General features: G+C 38.7%; 1 protein-coding gene across 7 annotated transcripts in view; it reads right to left on the bottom strand.

Annotated features, from left to right (window-relative positions):
* Nucleotides 1–20,201, bottom strand: part of LOC5518329 (serine/threonine-protein kinase Nek10) — a 40,139-nt gene that overhangs the window by 18,552 nt on the left and 1,386 nt on the right. Inside the window, exons 1-19 of one of the 7 annotated variants that reach the window (XM_048724117.1) lie at nt 18,126–18,329; nt 17,556–17,627; nt 17,140–17,240; nt 15,202–15,277; nt 14,008–14,117; nt 13,796–13,856; nt 10,175–10,212; nt 10,017–10,101; nt 6,786–6,827; nt 6,616–6,694; nt 6,096–6,163; nt 5,299–5,378; nt 5,004–5,090; nt 4,630–4,719; nt 4,186–4,225; nt 3,988–4,079; nt 1,520–1,604; nt 1,403–1,445; nt 389–537 (exon numbers count right to left, since the gene is read on the bottom strand). In XM_048724117.1, coding sequence (XP_048580074.1) covers nt 389–537; nt 1,403–1,445; nt 1,520–1,604; nt 3,988–4,079; nt 4,186–4,225; nt 4,630–4,719; nt 5,004–5,090; nt 5,299–5,378; nt 6,096–6,163; nt 6,616–6,694; nt 6,786–6,827; nt 10,017–10,101; nt 10,175–10,212; nt 13,796–13,856; nt 14,008–14,117; nt 15,202–15,277; nt 17,140–17,189 — 1,275 coding nt within the window. In that variant the 5' untranslated portion in view covers nt 17,190–17,240; nt 17,556–17,627; nt 18,126–18,329. The other 6 variants (XM_048724118.1, XM_048724116.1, XM_048724119.1 and 3 more) reach the window with 6 other exon arrangements.

Below are 20,201 nucleotides of genomic sequence, written 5' to 3' on the forward strand. Positions count from 1 at the left end.
GAACCGCATGACGCTGTACATGGGAATTGCCCGCAACTTGCGGCACGCATTTTGAACCGCATGAGGCTTGTACATGGGAATTGCCCGCAACTTGCGGCACGCATTTTGAACCGCATGACACTGTACATGGGAATTGCCCGCAACTTGCGGCACGCATTTTGAACCGCATGAGGCTTGTACATGGGAATTGCCCGCAACTTGCGGCACGCATTTTGAACAGCATGACACTGTACATGGGAATTGCCCGCAACTTGCGGCACGCATTTTAAGCCGCATGACACTGTACATGGGAATTGCCTGCAACTTGCTGCACGCATGTTAAGCCGCATGACACTGTACATGGGAATTGCCTGCAACTTGTCGCTTGTACACGGTAAAGGCATAGTACCTGCAGGTTGTCTACGGCTGCTGCCTCGTCCCCAGTCTCTCGCTGCTGTGGTAGAATCAGGACCCCCAGTAGATAGACGCCATTATGCTGTACAATCTGTTGTCCATTCGTGTCATTCAACACAAGCTCGGTCAGGGCGGCGCACACAGCTACAAAAAACAAAAACAACAAGAATAAAATATTTAAAAGACACAAAACACAGCTACAACAACAATAAAAACTACAAGAATAAAATATTTAAGATAAAAAACATAGCTACAACAACAACAAAAACAAAAACAACAAGAATAAGATATATTTAAAAGATACAAAACAAAGCTACAACAACAAAAATCAACAAGAATAAGAAATATTTAAAAAAATACAAAACACAGCTACAACAACAAAAAGCAACAAGAATAAAATATTTAAAAGATACAGGGCTTCTGGAATTACGCGGAAAAAAACTCAAAATTACGCGAGATTCTTTGCTAAATTACGCGGAAAATCAATCATTACGCGCTAAATTACGCAGGATTTTGCATACATTTTTCTTTAAAAATCAAAAATTTGCGGGATTCTTTACTGAATTACGCGCTAAATTACATGGAATATCAACTGTTACGCCCAAACTACATTTTGTACCGAAGGAAAGCACCGAAATAACTTGAAAAGGTTAATTTTTTTGCGTGAAAATATCTCAGGCAAGTTTTCATTGGCTCCTAGCCACCAGCCAATTAAAAAAGGTATTTTATCATAGTCCTAGGCATTCGCGGTTTAGCAAAGAACGCCTAGTCATTTTATTTGTTTTCGAAATTCAGTTCGAAATATCGCACTTTTACGAAGAATATCTCTTTTTTTTTAAAGAGAAATAGAGGTAAGAACCCTAAAAGAACACATCAGCTGTTCAATAAAATGTTTTGTCTTTCAAAATATAGCCAAATTTCGCGGGAAAAGCCAAATTACGCGCTTCCGCACAAGCGCGTAATTACAGAAGCCCTGTTTCAAGCATAAAAACAATATAAATATACTTACCACATTTAAGTGAAATCTGCTCTTCAAATGGTTCCATTTCATTCTAAACATAACACATAGGTGTTTGTCATTAAACCAAAAACCAACACCACAGTCAAAAGTAAAAAACTATCTCACCGTGGTTTCACTACTCGCCGAAGAGCGCATTTCGCCATTACTAAAGTAGCCACTATCAGTGGTGCTTTTACGATCACGGCATTCCCTGTTTATAGAGAGAACTATCAAATGGCGGAAAACAACATGTACAGGCATTGATGGGTCCAGCAATGTGCAAGGCCCAGTGAAAACAGCGCCAAAATAAAGCATTGATGAGTCCAGCAAAGTGTTAAGCCCAGTGAAAACAGCGCCAAAATAAAGCATTGATGAGCCCAGCAAAGTGTTAAGCCTAGTGAAAACAGCGCCAAAATAAAGCATTGATGGGTCCAGCAAAGTGTTAAGCCCAGTGAAAACAGCGCCAAAATAAAGCATTGATGAGTCCAGCAAAGTGTTAAGCCTAGTGAAAACAGCGCCAAAATAAAGCATTGATGAGCCCAGCAAAGTGTTAAGCCCAGTGAAAACAGCGCCAAAATAAAGCATTGATGAGCCCAGCAAAGTGTTAAGCCCAGTGAAAACAGCGCCAAAATAAAGCATTGATGGGTCCAGCAGTGTTAAGCCCAGTGAAAACAGCGCCAAAATAAAGCATTGATGAGTCCAGCAGTGTTAAGCCCAGTGAAAACAGCGCCAAAATAAAGCATTGTTGAGTCCAGCAGTGTTAAGCCTAGTGAAAACAGCGCCAAAATAAAGCATTGATGAGTCCAGCAAAGTGTTAAGCCTAGTGAAAACAGCGCCAAAATAAAGCATTGATGAGTCCAGCAGTGTTAAGCCCAGTGAAAACAGCGCCAAAATAAAGCATTGACGAGTCCAGCAAAGTGTTAAGCCCAGTGAAAACAGCGCCAAAATAAAGCATTGACGAGTCCAGCAAAGTGTTAAGCCCAGTGAAAACAGCGCCAAAATAAAGCATTGACGAGTCCAGCAAAGTGTTAAGCCCAGTGAAAACAGCGCCAAAATAAAGCATTGACGAGTCCAGCAAAGTGTTAAGCCCAGTGAAAACAGCGCCAAAATAAAGCATTGATGAGCCCAGCAAAGTGTTAAGCCCAGTGAAAACAGCGCCAAAATAAAGCATTGATGAGTCCAGCAAAGTGTTAAGCCCAGTGAAAACAGCGCCAAAATAAAGCATTGATGTCCAGCAAAGTGTTAAGCCTAGTGAAAACAGCGTCAAAATAAAGCATTGATGAGCCCAGCAAAGTGTTAAGCCTAGTGAAAACAGCGCCAAAATAAAGCATTGATGAGTCCAGCAAAGTGTTAAGCCTAGTGAAAACAGCGCCAAAATAAAGCATTGACGAGTCCAGCAAAGTGTTAAGCCCAGTGAAAACAGCGTCAAAATGAAGCATTGATGGGTCCAGCAAAGTGTTAAGCCCAGTGAAAACAGCGCCAAAATAAAGCATTGATGAGTCCAGCAATGTGCAAGGCCCAGTGAAAACAGCGCCAAAATGAAGCATTGATGGGTCCAGCAAAGTGTTAAGCCTAGTGAAAACAGCGCCAAAATAAAGCATTGATGGGTCCAGCAAAGTGTTAAGCCCAGTGAAAACAGCGTCAAAATGAAGCATTGATGGGTCCAGCAAAGTGTTAAGCCCAGTGAAAACAGCGCCAAAATAAAGCATTGATGAGTCCAGCAATGTGCAAGGCCCAGTGAAAACAGCGCCAAAATAAAGCATTGATGAGCCCAGCAAAGTGTTAAGCCCAGTGAAAACAGCGCCAAAATAAAGCATTGACGAGTCCAGCAAAGTGTTAAGCCCAGTGAAAACAGCGCCAAAATGAAGCATTGATGAGCCCAGCAAAGTGTTAAGCCCAGTGAAAACAGCGCCAAAATAAAGCATTGATGGGTCCAGCAAAGTGTTAAGCCCAGTGAAAACAGCGCCAAAATAAAGCATTGATGAGCCCAGCAAAGTGTTAAGCCCAGTGAAAACAGCGCCAAAATAAAGCATTGACGAGTCCAGCAAAGTGTTAAGCCCAGTGAAAACAGCGCCAAAATGAAGCATCGTTGAGTCCAGCAAAGTGTTAAGCCCAGTGAAAACAGCGCCAAAATAAAGCATTGATGGGTCCAGCAAAGTGTTAAGCCTAGTGAAAACAGCGCCAAAATAAAGCATTGATGAGCCCAGCAAAGTGTTAAGCCTAGTGAAAACAGCGCCAAAATAAAGCATTGATGAGCCCAGCAAAGTGTTAAGCCTAGTGAAAACAGCGCCAAAATAAAGCATTGATGGGCCCAGCAATGCATAAAAACAGGCTAGACAGGCCTAGAAAAGCTGGCACTGTTTGTACGCCATGTTGGGGTTCCCCAGTAGTATTTTTCTTTAATTTTATTTATTTATTAGCGATATCTAAGCAGGCGGTTTCAGTTCATTTCCCTATTTTTTGGTCTGTCGAGCGGGATTTCGCCTGCAATGTTGGCGATGGTTGCATGGTGCTTTACTCAGTTAACTACTTGATTTGCCATGTTAAAAACTGTCAATGGCACTTGGACAACATTTTACAGCAAAAGTACTTACTGTAGGAGAGCTAGAAGTAGAGGTATCCCACCCAAAAGACGAACGTCGTTACTCGAATCTGGATCTTCAGCCAGCTGAACAATGATCCAAACCTAGTAAAGAGATGTTTTAGCTCTATAAGATGAACATGCTATGGAGGCTATATAAAAACGTCTTTGCGACTCAGAAGATAATGAATATATTGCTTTCAAAACTCACCAGATTCCAAAGTAATTTAAGGTTATCGTAATGTAACAAGCTGGAAGGGAAGAGATCAGTTATTTTAGTGCAGAAAGACAACATTGGTATGTTTGTAGATTGTTTTATTAACATCTTCCTTATCATCACTGCAACGTTAAAATTATGATGACTATATGATATGATGATATGATATGATAATGATGATGATGATATATGGCATAATTACCATCATCTAGATCCAACAAAATAGAGATGTCTTATCACTATCTCATCATAATACAGAATATTCGGAGTATTTAGGCACTTCAAAATAAATATCTACAATTTAAATCTGATGCTTGGTTTACGATATCTGATTGAAAGTTTCTCAGTTACTCGCTTGAATGATAGAAATGAATCCTGCGTGACTCGGCATCGTGCGGGAGTGTAAAATGGTGGCGTGATTGGCCTTCTTTAACGTACCTCAGGCAAATAGGGATCCCTTCAAAAACCTTGACCTGTTCTCTGATGCTACTATCGGCACATAGGATGCGTAATAGGTTAGCAGACAATCTGTATGAGAGAGAATAATAAATCAATGATAATAAGATGCTACTATCGGCACATAGGATGTGTAACAGGTTAGCAGACAATCAATAAGGGGTCTAGGCGAGCAATACTAAAATTCATAAATGAAACATTATTTTAATGTTTTAGGCGGATGGCCAAAATGATTCGAGTGGTTTATTTTAAAGCTTTAGTCTCTCCTCTTATAATGTAATTTTGATTAGACCGTGGCCCAAGGAAAACTCATGACACAGCCCTTTTATATCAAGCATTTACCACGAGTGACTCACGTTTTTGATAGCACGTCGTAGTCCTGAAGTATTCTCAGCAGAGTCTCAGTACAGTTGAGCTCTCCAATAACAGCACGAGTTTTCTCACTGAAACAAGATAGATATTTCCAAATGGTCTAAGCACAGATAGACTATCCTTTCACTGCACGGGGATTCTCACTGAAACAAGAGAGATACTTCCAAAAGGTTCTAAGCACAGATGGACTCTCCAATCACAGCACAGGGATTCTCACAGCAACAACAGAGGTATTGCAAATTACGATGACAATACAATGACAATACTATTGAAATGTACCTCTGCGCTAGACCAATCAGGGCGTAGAGTGAACAGTGTAATACGATGACGTCATTGGCACTTAGTAATAGGACCAATGCCTGCCGAGGAAAGAAAACGGATTAACTCACATGTACCATTGCGACAAAAAAAACTTTGGTGGAAACTGAAGCACAGTTTTAAAAACCAAATGCATGGTTGAAACTTGTTACAGTGAGTCCCGAAGACTAAATGCTTTTCCCTGGTCATGCCATCAGGAGGGGTGCTTTTCCCTGGTCATGCCATCAGGAGGGGCGCTTTTCAACACCTTATGTGTTGCACATGCCATCAGAAGGGCTGCTATGCCCCTGGTCTTGGTGGTTTACCTTATGCATTCTACATGCCATCAGGAGGGGTGCTATACCCCTGGTTTTGGGGTTTACCTTATGTATCCACATGCCATCAGGCAAGGTGCTTTTCCCTGGTCTTGGTGGTTTACATTATGTGTTCCACATGCCATCAGGAGGGGTGCTTTACTTGATCTTGGTGGTTTACATTATGTGTTCCACATGCCATCAGGCGGGGTGCTTTTCCCTGGTTTTTGGGGTTCACCTTATGTGTTCCACATGCCATCAGGTGGGGTGCTTTTCCCTGGTTTTTGGGGTTTACCTTATGTGTTCCACATGCCATCAAGAGGGGTGCTTTTTTCTGGTTTTTGGGGTTTACCTTATGTATTCCACATGCCATCAGGCAGGGTTCTTTTCCCTGGTTTTGGGGTCTACCTTATGTGTTCCACATGCCATCAGCAGGGGTGCTTTTTTCTGGTCTTGGTGGTTTACCTTATGTGTTCCACATGCCACCATCCACTCTCGCTGTTTTACGTCCGTTGTGAGCTTCTGGCAAATACCTGTAATTGGGAAAATTTCTGTTAAGCTTTGTGTTAAAGAAGGCTAACCATGCTGTCATTTTAGACTCCCGCTCAAGACCAGGTCACACAAAGCATCCATTTCAATCAGGTATTTTTAAAATACCGGCTGACAGAGGCTCTTGGTATTGCTGTGTTCATTTATGATTTCCAAACGCAAACTGTTAAAAAACTAAAAAAACAGCTTTTTTTGCTTTGTGCCAAAGACTGGTTAAAAAATATAAATTAAACAACAAAAACAAAATAATTTGTGAAATGAAACAGTTTTATCTGTAACAAACTGCTAGCTGGCTCTCTTGTGAGTTTTGGGGGTTTTCGGTAGTCCTGTGGCGTGAGCCCAAAAACAGTAATCTCGAAATAAACCCACTAGAGAGTCAGTAAACACCTAGCTTGTTAGCTAGAGCAGCTAGCAGGCTAGATGCAGGGGTACTCACTTGTCATCTCTTTGAGGATATCCACTGTGAACGGCTCTTCTCCTGTTTCCAAGTAGTTCTCGGTCAGCGACTGAAGCCTCTGTCAGAAACCAAATACATGTCACATGATAGAAAATAATTCTCATCACAAAATAGATGACAGAAAACAGCTTTTTCTATGTAGCATTTACCTCAGATAGGATCTTTACTCCTCCAAGATTAAAAAAATCGGCCTGTGGAACAGATTGGAGTAGCTAACATATACTGTTATCACAGAAATAAAGTGGTCCTACATGCATTTTCTTGCATTTAGTGCATGTAGTGGATATTGTGCCACGCCAATTTGCACACATTTATTATAGCACATATAGTGGGTTTTGTGCTGAGCCCATTTTTGCATATTTATTATAGCACATATAGTGGGTTTTGTGCTGAGCCCGTTTTTGCATATTTATTATAGGACATATAGTGGGTTTTGTGCTAAGCCCGTTTTTGCACATTTATTATAGCACATATAGTGGGTTTTATGCTGAGCCCGTTTTCGCATATTTATTGTAGCACATATAGTGGTTTTGTGCTGAGCCCGTATTTGCATATTTATTATAGCACATATAGTGGGTTTTATGCTGAGCCCGTTTTTGCATATTTATTATAGCACATATAGTGGGTTTTGTGCTGAGCCCGTTTTTGCATATTTATTATAGCACATATAGTGGGTTTTGTGCTGAGCCCGTTTTCGCATATTTATTATAGCACATATAGTGGGTTTTGTGCTGAGCCCGTTTTTGCATATTTATTATAGCACATATAGTGGGTTTTGTGCTGAGCCCGTTTTTGCATATTTATTATAGCACATATAGTGGGTTTTGTGCTAAGCCCGTTTTTGCATATTTATTGTAGCACATATAGTGGGTTTTGTGCTAAGCCCGTTTTTGCATATTTATTATAGCACATATAGTGGGTTTTATGCTGAGCCCGTTTTTGCATATTTATTATAGCACATATAGTGGGTTTTGTGCTGAGCCCGTTTTTGCATATTTATTGTAGCACATATAGTGGTTTTGTGCTGAGCCCGTTTTTGCATATTTATTATAGCACATATAGTGGGTTTTATGCTGAGCCCGTTTTTGCATATTTATTGTAGCACATATAGTGGTTTTGTGCTGAGCCCGTTTTTGCATATTTATTATAGGACATATAGTGGGTTTTGTGCTGAGCCCGTTTTTGCATATTTATTATAGCACATATAGTGGGTTTTGTGCTGAGCCTTTTTTGCATATTTATTATAGAACATATAGTGGGTTTTGTGCTGAGCCCGTTTTTGCATATTTATTATAGCACATATAGTGGGTTTTATGCTGAGCCCGTTTTTGCATATTTATTGTAGCACATATAGTGGTTTTGTGCTGAGCCCGTTTTTGCATATTTATTATAGGACATATAGTGGGTTTTGTGCTGAGCCCGTTTTTGCATATTTATTATAGCACATATAGTGGGTTTTGTGCTGAGCCCGTTTTTGCATATTTATTATAGCACATATAGTGGGTTTTATGCTGAGCCCGTTTTTGCATATTTATTATAGCACATATAGTGGGTTTTGTGCTGAGCCCATATTTGCATATTTATTATAGCACATATAGTGGGTTTTGTGCTGAGCCCGTTTTTGCATATTTATTGTAGCACATATAGTGGGTTTTATGCTGAGCCAGTTTTTGCATATTTATTATAGCACATATAGTGGGTTTTGTGCTAAGCCCGTTTTTGCATATTTATTATAGCACATATAGTGGTTTTGTGCTGAGCCCATATTTGCATATTTATTATAGCACATATAGTGGGTTTTATGCTGAGCCCGTTTTTGCATATTTATTGTAGCACATATAGTGGGTTTTGTGCTGAGCCCGTTTTTGCATATTTATTATTATAGCACAGATAGTGGGTTTTATGCTGAGCCCGTATTTGCATATTTATTATAGCACATATAGTGGGTTTTATGCTGAGCCCGTTTTTGCATATTTATTGTAGCACATATAGTGGGTTTTGTGCTGAGCCGGTATTTGCATATTTATTATAGCACATATAGTGGGTTTTGTGCTGAGCCCGTTTTTGCATATTTATTATTATAGCACAGATAGTGGGTTTTATGCTGAGCCCGTTTTTGCATATTTATTATAGCACATATAGTGGGTTTTGTGCTGAGCCCGTATTTGCATATTTATTATAGCACATATAGTGGGTTTTGTGCTGAGCCCGTTTTTGCATATTTATTATAGGACATATAGTGGGTTTTGTGCTGAGCCCGTATTTGCATATTTATTATAGCACATATAGTGGGTTTTGTGCTGAGCCCGTTTTTGCATATTTATTATAGCATATATAGTGGGTTTTGTGCTGAGCCCGTTTTTGCATATTTATTGTAGCACATATAGTGGGTTTTGTGCTGAGCCCGTTTTTGCATATTTATTATAGCACATATAGTGGGTTTTGTGCTGAGCCCATTTTTGCATATTTATTATAGCACATATAGTGGGTTTTGTGCTGAGCCCGTTTTTGCATATTTATTATAGCACATATAGTGGGTTTTGTGCTGAGCCCATTTTTGCATATTTATTATAGCACATATAGTGGGTTTTGTGCTGAGCCCGTTTTTGCATATTTATTATTATAGCACAGATAGTGGGTTTTATGCTGAGCCCGTTTTTGCATATTTATTATAGCACATATAGTGGGTTTTGTGCTGAGCCCGTATTTGCATATTTATTATAGCACATATAGTGGGTTTTGTGCTGAGCCCGTTTTTGCATATTTATTATAGGACATATAGTGGGTTTTGTGCTGAGCCCGTATTTGCATATTTATTATAGCACATATAGTGGGTTTTGTGCTGAGCCCGTTTTTGCATATTTATTATAGCATATATAGTGGGTTTTGTGCTGAGCCCGTTTTTGCATATTTATTGTAGCACATATAGTGGGTTTTGTGCTGAGCCCGTTTTTGCATATTTATTATAGCACATATAGTGGGTTTTGTGCTGAGCCCATTTTTGCATATTTATTATAGCACATATAGTGGGTTTTGTGCTGAGCCCGTTTTTGCATATTTATTATAGCACATATAGTGGGTTTTGTGCTGAGCCCATTTTTGCATATTTATTATAGCACATATAGTGGGTTTTGTGCTGAGCCCGTTTTTGCATATTTATTATAGCACATATAGTGGGTTTTATGCTGAGCCCGTTTTTGCATATTTATTTTAGCACATATAGTGGGTTTTATGCTGAGCCCGTTTTTGCATTTTTATTATAGCACATATAGTGGGTTTTGTGCTGAGCCCGTTTTTGCATATTTATTGTAGCACATATAGTGGGTATTGGGCAGCCATAGGCATTTTCACACATTTATTGTCCTGCATGGATATTGTACCTGGTATGCCGAGTCTCTCATCAGCATTCGCAGACATATCAGTACTCGTAAGATGTTCTCGGGTGGGGCTCGGGTTGTCCATTCTCTGGTAAGGGGTGTATAATTAGATTTGTATTCACATATACCTTGATAACCTTTTAACAAACCTGCATACTCACAGACAACACACTCTGTTCTTGACAAGAGATGTAAACACCTAGAATAGACCATTTTATTCACATGTTACATCATTTGCAATTATTGCAGTTTTTAAACTAATTTAAATTAGTGAAGCTGGGAAAGAGTACTGTAGTGGCATGAAAGGGGCAGACCCATTTGAAATTCCTTTATTATTTAACACAAATTTGATAGCCTTAGCATGAAATGTTACCCAAATCAACTGGTAGCATGAGAGGCTGAAAACTGGGGAAAAGCCATAAGGTGAAGAGCCATGTGTGTATGATAACAAGGTGAAGGGCCATGTGTGTATGATAACAAGGTGAAGAGCCATGTGTGTATGATAACAAGGTGAAGAGCCATGTGTGTATGATAACAAGGTGAATAGCCATGTGTGTATGATAACAGGGTGAAGAGCCATGTGTGTATGATAACAAGGTGAATAGCCATGTGCGTATGATAACAAGGTGAAGAGCCATGTGTGTATGATAACAAGGTGAATAGCCATGTGTGTATGATAACAAGGTGAAGAGCCATGTGTGTATGATAACAAGGTGAATAGCCATGTGTGTATGATAACAAGGTGAAGAGCCATGTGTGTATGATAACAAGGTGAAGAGCCATGTGTGTATGATAACAAGGTGAAGAGCCATGTGTGTATGATAACAAGGTGAAGAGCCATGTGTGTATGATAACAAGGCAAAGAGCCATGTGTATGATAACAAGGTGAAGAGCCATGTGTGTATGATACCAAGGTGAAGAGCCATGTGTGTATGATAACAAGGCAAAGAGCCATGTGTGTATGATAACAAGGTGAAGAGCCATGTGTGTATGATAACAAGGTGAAGAGCCATGTGTGTATGATAACAAGGTGAATAGCCATGTGCGTATGATAACAAGGTGAAGAGCCATGTGTGTATGATAACAAGGTGAATAGCCATGTGTGTATGGTAACAGGGTGAAGAGCCATGTGTGTATGATAACAAGGTGAAGGGCCATGTGCGTATGATAACAAGGTGAATAGCCATGTGTGTATGATAACAAGGTGAAGAGCCATGTGTGTATGATAACAAAGTGAATAGCCATGTGTGTATGATAACAAGGTGAAGAGCCATGTGTGTATGATAACAAGGTGAAGAGCCATGTGTGTATGATAACAAGGTGAAGAGCCATGTGTGTATGATAACAAGGTGAAGAGCCATGTGTGTATGATAACAAGGTGAAGAGCCATGTGTGTATGATAACAAGGTGAAGAGCCATGTGTGTATGATAACAAGGTGAATAGCCATGTGCATATGATAACAAGGTGAAGAGCCATGTGTGTATGATAACAAGGTGAATAGCCATGTGTGTATGATAACAGGGTGAAGAGCCATGTGTGTATGATAACAAGGTGAAGGGCCATGTGCGTATGATAACAAGGTGAATAGCCATGTGTGTATGATAACAAGGTGAAGAGCCATGTGTGTATGATAACAAAGTGAATAGTCATGTGTGTATGATAACAAGGTGAAGAGCCATGTGTGTATGATAACAAGGTGAAGAGCCATGTGTGTATGATAACAAGGTGAAGAGCCATGTGTGTATGATAACAAGGTGAAGAGCCATGTGTGTATGATAACAAGGCAAAGAGCCATGTGTGTATGATAACAAGGTGAAGAGCCATGTGTGTATGATAACAAGGTGAAGAGCCATGTGTGTATGATAACAAGGTGAATAGCCATGTGCGTATGATAACAAGGTGAAGAGCCATGTGTGTATGATAACAAGGTGAATAGCCATGTGTGTATGATAACAGGGTGAAGAGCCATGTGTGTATGATAACAAGGTGAAGGGCCATGTGCGTATGATAACAAGGTGAATAGCCATGTGTGTATGATAACAAGGTGAAGAGCCATGTGTGTATGATAACAAGGTGAATAGCCATGTGTGTATGATAACAGGGTGAAGAGCCATGTGTGTATGATAACAAGGTGAATAGCCATGTGCGTATGATAACAAGGTGAAGAGCCATGTGTGTATGATAACAAGGTGAATAGCCATGTGTGTATGATAACAAGGTGAAGAGCCATGTGTGTATGATAACAAGGTGAATAGCCATGTGTGTATGATGACAAGTTGAATAGCCATGTGTGTATGATAACAAGGTGAAGAGCCATGTGTGTATGATAACAAGGTGAATAGCCATGTGTGTATGATAACAAGGTGAAGAGCCATGTGTGTATGATAACAAGGTGAAGAGCCATGTGTGTATGATAACAAGGTGAAGAGCCATGTGTGTATGATAACAAGGTGAAGAGCCATGTGTGTATGATAACAAGGCAAAGAGCCATGTGTATGATAACAAGGTGAATAGCCATGTGTGTATGATAACAAGGTGAATAGCCATGTGCGTATGATAACAAGGTGAAGAGCCATGTGTGTATGATAACAAGGTGAATAGCCATCTGTGTATGATAACAAGGTGAAGAGCCATGTGTGTACGATAACAAGGTGAAGAGCCATGTGTGTATGATAACAAGGTGAAGAGCCATGTGTGTATGATAACAAGGTGAAGAGCCATGTGCGTATGATAACAAGGTGAAGAGCCATGTGTGTATGATAACAAGGTGAATAGCCATGTGTGTATGATAACAGGGTGAAGAGCCATGTGTGTATGATAACAAGGTGAAGGGCCATGTGTGTATGATAACAAGGTGAATAGCCATGTGTGTATGATAACAAGGTGAAGAGCCATGTGTGTATGATAACAAAGTGAATAGCCATGTGTGTATGATAACAAGGTGAAGAGCCATGTGTGTATGATAACAAGGTGAAGAGCCATGTGTGTATGATAACAAGGTGAAGAGCCATGTGTGTATGATAACAAGGTGAAGAGCCATGTGTGTATGATAACAAGGCAAAGAGCCATGTGTGTATGATAACAAGGTGAAGAGCCATGTGTGTATGATAACAAGGTGAAGAGCCATGTGTGTATGATAACAAGGTGAATAGCCATGTGCGTATGATAACAAGGTGAAGAGCCATGTGTGTATGATAACAAGGTGAATAGCCATGTGTGTATGATAACAGGGTGAAGAGCCATGTGTGTATGATAACAAGGTGAAGGGCCATGTGCGTATGATAACAAGGTGAATAGCCATGTGTGTATGATAACAAGGTGAAGAGCCATGTGTGTATGATAACAAAGTGAATAGCCATGTGTGTATGATAACAAGGTGAGCCATGTGTGTATGATAACAAAGTGAAGAGCCATGTGTGTATGATAACAAGGTGAAGAGCCATGTGTGTATGATAACAAGGTGAAGAGCCATGTGTGTATGATAACAAGGTGAAGGGCCATGTTTGTATGATAACAAGGTGAAAAGCCATGTGTGTATGATAACAAGGTGAAGAGCCATGTGTGTATGATAACAAGGTGAAGAGCCATGTGTGTATGATAACAAGGCAAAGAGCCATGTGTGTATGATAACAAGGTGAAGAGCCATGTGTGTATGATAACAAGGTGAAGAGCCATGTCTATAGTTATAGTCATAGGACACCACAAGGTTGATTAAGGAAACATTACAGAGATACAAGCCTCAGTAATTCCTTGTATGTTGGTCAGGGGCTGCTTCATATACCTGACTCAAGAGTACATGCTGGGGATGCCCTGTGAAGTTTCTCACATTCTGATATCTGGAACTGCACAAACAACAAAATATATTTCATTTCAGGTGGCAATTTTGACAGCCTCTTAATAAATATCTCCCTCTGTTAATCTGCACTCTCAATGGAAGCCAACATCATACAGAATGTTAATTTAGTTTATATAAGGGTTCTTGTTTGTTCATACCTAAATCTTTCCAAAGCTAGAGATTCTGTGGACTGGTGGTGGCATGTAGGGATGACGCTACCGGTAACAGCATTCTGGTTTTCATCAGCCACCCATGATATAGAGGGGAGCTTAAAGCAAATGCACATAATGTATAGTGTCAGTAAAACAAAAAGGGTAGAAACAGTTCTAGGAATGCAAACAAAATACATTTTACTTTATACTTTAGACAGGGCTTCTGGAATTACGCGCTAGTGCGGAAGCGCGTAATTTGCCTTTTTCCGCGTAATCCACAAATTTCCGCATAATTCCGCGTAATTTGGCTAAATTTTGAAAGACAAAAAATTTAAGTGTACAGCTGATGTGTTTTTTTAGGGTTCTTACCTCTATTTCTAGTAAAAAAAGAGAGATATTCTTCGTAAGAGTGTGATATTTCGAACAGTTCTTTGCTAAACTAGGACTAGGACTAATAATAAAATAAAAATTAATCTTTTCAAGTTATTTCGTGCTTTCCTTCGGTACAATGTAGTTTGGGCGTAACAGATGATATTCCATGTAATTTAGTGCGTGATCCAGTAAAGAATCCCGCAAAATTTTGATTTTTAAAGAAAAATGTATTGCAAAATCCTGCGTAATTTAGCGCGTAATGATTGATTTTCCGCGTAATTTAGCTAAGAATCCCGCTTAATTTAGAATTTTTTCCCGCGTAATTCCAGAAGCCCTGTTTAGAAGTTTATGATAAATATACATTTTCATAATTGAAAATGTGATACAACAGAAAATAATTGGAAGTTGTCCTAAGGGAGTACTTTTTTTAAAAATACCATGAAGAGGTGAGGGTATCAATTGGTTTTGCTGACAATCACCCCAGTCTGTTTTTATGCCCCCCCCCCCCCCCCCCCCAGAACAACATAATGGCCACAGCCTAGCTTTTAAGAAAAAATGGCACTGCTCAGGTTCTTATAGGATTCTTTTTACTTTTACTTTTGGGGTAGTGTTATAGAGAGTCCATATATTCAAAATTTTCGGGTGTGAAATTTTTAGTAGTCTAAAGACAAAATCTCGCTTACCCTTTTTACACAATAAAAACTGCTCTGGTAGGAAATATACATACAATGTGTGGAATTAGTGGGAGGTTTTGATACTGTCAAAAATAACATTACTATGTGGCAGATTGCATTGGAAACAAGTGTCAATCATCATTGTAGGAAATACCTGTTGTTTGCTAGCAGGGGTGTTAATCAGCTCTAACAGTCTTGATAGATCTTTTGATTCTCTTTCATGGTTATCACTGTAAAAAACATGCAATATAATAATTATTATAATTATTAGGTCAACCTTACAAACTTCCTCCCCAGGACCTGATGAAATCTCTGAATTGGCACAGTTGTTATTTATATCAGGTGAAAAAGTATGGTTGATCTCCGGTGAATAATTCTATTGTAAATATTAACACCAAAACTGAATGAGAATCTAGTCTTCACTTTTTAAAAATTTGAGAAGATGAGAAGATAGATAATATTACAAATGTTTTGCATGATGTGAGAAAAACATCACATTTTTGTCAAGGAAACTACAAGTTACCATGTAACAGACACTTTGGCTTTATTACAACCTAGAAGCACTTCTTGTGTATTGAGTATTATATCAGATGCATCAAATCTGTTTAAACTTACAGTAAAGAAAAATTAGGAAGCCTGTTTAAAAAAATAGATACTGTATGGGAAAGCAGAAAATCTTTATCTGTGACAAATTCATTCAATTGACTGATTTATTACAAATTAGTTTATAAAACTCGGGAACCTCGGAACAAGCGATTTGATTGGTTGAGAAACTCTGGATAAAATCTAATATTGTAACAAAAAGAAGAATGCTCAAAAGAAATTTAGGAGCCTTCGGCTCTCGGTAGATATTTCGCCAGTATCCACCTCAATGGAAATGGTATAATTGTTCAATATTCTCCTTAAAAGATTTTGACAACTTTTTTAAATAAACAATGAACGGAATATGCATTTCCGCTACGCTCAGTAAACATTCAAGGATGTCACGTTATATTTAAAAGCGCCCCCTAGTGTTTCTATTGTATCAAACAATTGTTGCGAAACAATGTTAAGAACTTTCTGCTTTTATTGAGTGCACAATCCTTAGCATCCAAGGCAACGGAGAGATGCTTCATTCACGTATTGGTGCAAAAGGCTCTAATTAGAAAAAATGAATTAAAAATTTATCGCTAAAGTTTGAAAACAAACAGAAAGAACGAATTATAGAAATATTTGAAATCTACATATATATATATATACATGTTTTTCGACAGACCTTATACAATAATATATACATGTAATTTCGACAGACCTTATACAATAAAAGCAGTGACACAACATAGCAGTTTGTTTTCACGTTTATCCATTGACGAAATCAGGAAATGTGCATAACTGAAGAGAATATACAGAATTTGAAAATAGAATCAGCGTTTCTCCGTCGAGTAGAAACATCACTTGTAACGTCGCAGTTTTTAATTTCTTCATGTTTGTGTCCTCGAAATCAATAGAGCGCGGAAAATCTATTTGTCACAGGAAAAGAAGCACTAGAGAGAAATTTTCTTAAATTTCCTAAATTCATAATTAGACTGTAGAAATACTTTTTCCAGATAAAAAAGAAATAGGAAGGGATAAAAATATTACGACCTGCTTAAAAGCAGGTGCAAGCCAGAAATAGCTCGATCCAACAAGACTTTAGTGTCGACCTAAAATAAAACCCCGATACAAAAACGGTTGATCTGTTCGTATGTAAACTATTTTTGTAATGTGGAATTAGTTGGATGTAACTGCTGAATTATAGAGACCTCCGTAGTCGTCTAGATACTCTATTTCAATTTTGGTCCACCGCAAATCGTGAGACAATCCAATGCAAGAGATATCAACTTATAATCACGCAAATAATAGCACGAAAATGCAACGAAAGCGGGGTAAAAATCCTCTACCACAGCGAAATCTTTGGTGATGTTTGAATAAATAAATCTATAAATTTACAATCACGACTAGGGATGAATTTAAGAATTTTTAAGTGAATTTCGCCTATGTAAACTTTCCGTAGCGGGGTCGCCGAAATATAAATACACACAAATCACTAAATAAAATGACACACAAAACTTACCCAGAATCTTGACTTTCTCCTTTCGATCGATGCTTTTCCTCGACGGGCATTTTAACCCGGGACACTTAAATTCTATGTCATCTTTTTCTTTTTCGGGTCATCTAGAATATGAAGAATATGAACTATGTAAAACAACAAATGCACATCGCTTGGAAATAATTCATTACAACAGCGAGTTGTATAGCAACACTCGAACGTACATCAAATCCCACATTAGATGACAATGAATTCGTTAAGCGAGCAGGGACTATTCGGTCCCGATGTTGAATTCATGAATTATATGAAGAATTTTTAAACATTTTCCAAATGAAAGAAAATTGCGGCGAAAATTAGGCCTCATCGATGCAATGACCATCGGTCAACAAACAAAATAAAATTTTTCATCTCTCGATTCGCGAAAGAAAGTCGCTACACACCTCGAAATATCACTAGCTTTCCTTTGCGCGTAAGATTTATATTCCTGCAAGGGCGACGTAACAGGGAAGTCCCTGGTGAAATATGAGGGCAAAAATTATGCTACGGCAAAAAAATTACAATAACAGACAGCTGAGGTAAACGGAAACACGTAACTTATGCAGAGCGGAAAGACACATTTAGAGCGTAAAACGAGCCTAAAGCTATCTTATTGGTCTACTGGACTAGACAATCACGCTAATGGAATATTGTCATAAAAAAGTAGAAGTTAGTGACATCAACGATTAGATTACTTGGTTCTCGGAGTTTTGGCGTGATGTATGCGAAGGTGGGTTTTCTCAGAGGAGAAACTTAAAAAAGTAAAGTACAGCGAAATAGATTGTGCGTATTTCAAGCTTACATCGCTCGTTGTTTTCCAAGATTTTTCCCAAAATTTGTATTCGGAAACTTTCGTATTTGATGCCTCTTTTCAAAACATAAACAACAATATTATTTATATTTCGATAGACATTACGATTACTATTTGCCAACAACGCGTACCACATTTGTGGTAGGATCGAGTTGTCGCTTACCTGTGACTTCAGACGAAGACCTTTAGCTTATCAAAGAATCCCGAACTAGCTCAAAGCAGTATTAATAAACTTTTACAAGTTAGCTCCGTTCACTCCATCAGGCCTGTTGTTTAGTCTTTTAGTAACCAAAATGCACAGTTTGATCAAGGAATTAGCGACCAACGTCACCTGAGAAGAACAAAAATAGTGTAATAACTTTGACCAATCAGTGAGCTCGTTATGATTGCGAAGGTAACACTGGCCAATCACAAGGGTCGGTAGAATAATGTCTAAAAAGTACATGTCCCGTTTCGCGCCCTATCCTGCCGAGGGGAGCGGGACGAATGATTTCGTATTTCTCTTAATAAAAACTGCCAATTAAAAATAGGTCAACTTTGTCATAATACAAGCACTGTGCCAGTCTCTGGTGCCAGCCTTGTGCCGTATTTAGGGAACACTTGAATACGATTTCGAGGTTGGTCTTGACTTCCCCTTTTTTAGCTAGCTTCTATCTGTTTCTATTGAACTAAAAAATCCGATATCAACAAATAAACAAGTTGGTTAACTATACCATTTGTTTATCATCGAGGAACCTTAGGTAGAAATTTTAACACAGGAAGCCCGATTCTAAACACAAAGTTGACACCTTTTTAATTTGTAATGACCTTTGTAATTTGTGTGGATCCTAGACTAATTTCTGATTATAATATCTTGTCTGGTTTCTGGCTTCCCTGCTATCAGAGGCCTCTTTTCTCTGTATTTCGGAGTAAAGAGGCCTCTGCTAGCAGGGAAGTTTCTGGCTTGGACGCTTGCAGATTTCTCTATGCCATCAATCTCGTTCCCAGAGCCCACGTACCTTTGTGGCTGCGGCAAGGTACCATAAAGGTAGTGGGCACTGGGAACGAGATTGCTATGCCGGAATCATTTCAAAGATATTTTCTTCCACGCAAGATATTCTTACAGATATACGATTCCTTAATTGCTCCCTATATCTCCTATGCTCTAGCAGTATGGGGATCTGCTGATAAGTGTCATTTCAATAGAATTCTGCTTCTACAAAAACGTGTTATTCGTTTCATGTAGTTCGATGAACGATGAGAACATGCAATCTCCCTTTTTTTTCTGATATTTTTCCGATAAATTTTTCTTATTATGAAAATATATGCTGCCTAATGCATGATGTCCGAAACACTAGAGCTCCCAGTAACATAATCGATCTATTCACGGATATCAAAAGTGTGCACACCTACAACACACGCACATCGGCTTCTGATAACTTTTACATAATTCGCTCAAAACTACAAAAACAGTATAATGCTTTCTCTAGAGTGGGGGCTCGAATTTGGAACGAGATGCCAGCCACGCTTAAAAGTAAGCCAAAAATGTTATTCAAGACAAAACTTCATCAAGCTCTGTCTGAGATATTATTGAATGCTGATGACTATTTTGACAATTCACAAATATGTAAGGCAATCAAACTCTTGCACTAAATAGATTTAATACACTTCGTGTTCTAACAAAGATCAGTTATCCTTCTATATGCTTTTCTAATTGAAATGACTATCTCCTCCCTTTCTCCATTTTCATATTCTTGTTTTGTTTCTCTGCTTTTCTGCATTTGTGTTTGTGCTTTTATGATAAGCTGAACTTTAGTCTTCATATCAGTGAAATATGTAAGAAAGCAAGCCAAAAAGTTGGTGTGTTGGTAAGGCTTAGAAATCTAATCCCAGTAGACGCCAAATTACAACTTTATAAATCAGCAATTTTACCCAATCTCACATATTGTCACACGGTATGGCACTTTTGTAAAGCCGCTGATGCTAGAAAGTTAGAGAGAGTCCAAGAGAGGGCTCTACGCGCAATATTTAATAACAGAACTGACACTTATGCTGAACTTTTAAGGAGAGGGCGATTGTCAAGCTTAGAGAATAGAAGATTACAATACATTCTTATATTAATGTACAAAGTTAGAAATTCCCTAGCTCCTGAGCATATTCAAAGTATATTTTTTCAGCAAGACAGGAGTTACAACTTGAGGAGCGATTTTCCTGTTCCAAGATTTAATACAATCACATATGGTAGACACAGCATAAGGTT

Source organism: Nematostella vectensis, chromosome 2, assembly GCF_932526225.1.
Source record: "Nematostella vectensis chromosome 2, jaNemVect1.1, whole genome shotgun sequence".
Lineage (NCBI taxonomy): Eukaryota > Metazoa > Cnidaria > Anthozoa > Actiniaria > Edwardsiidae > Nematostella > Nematostella vectensis.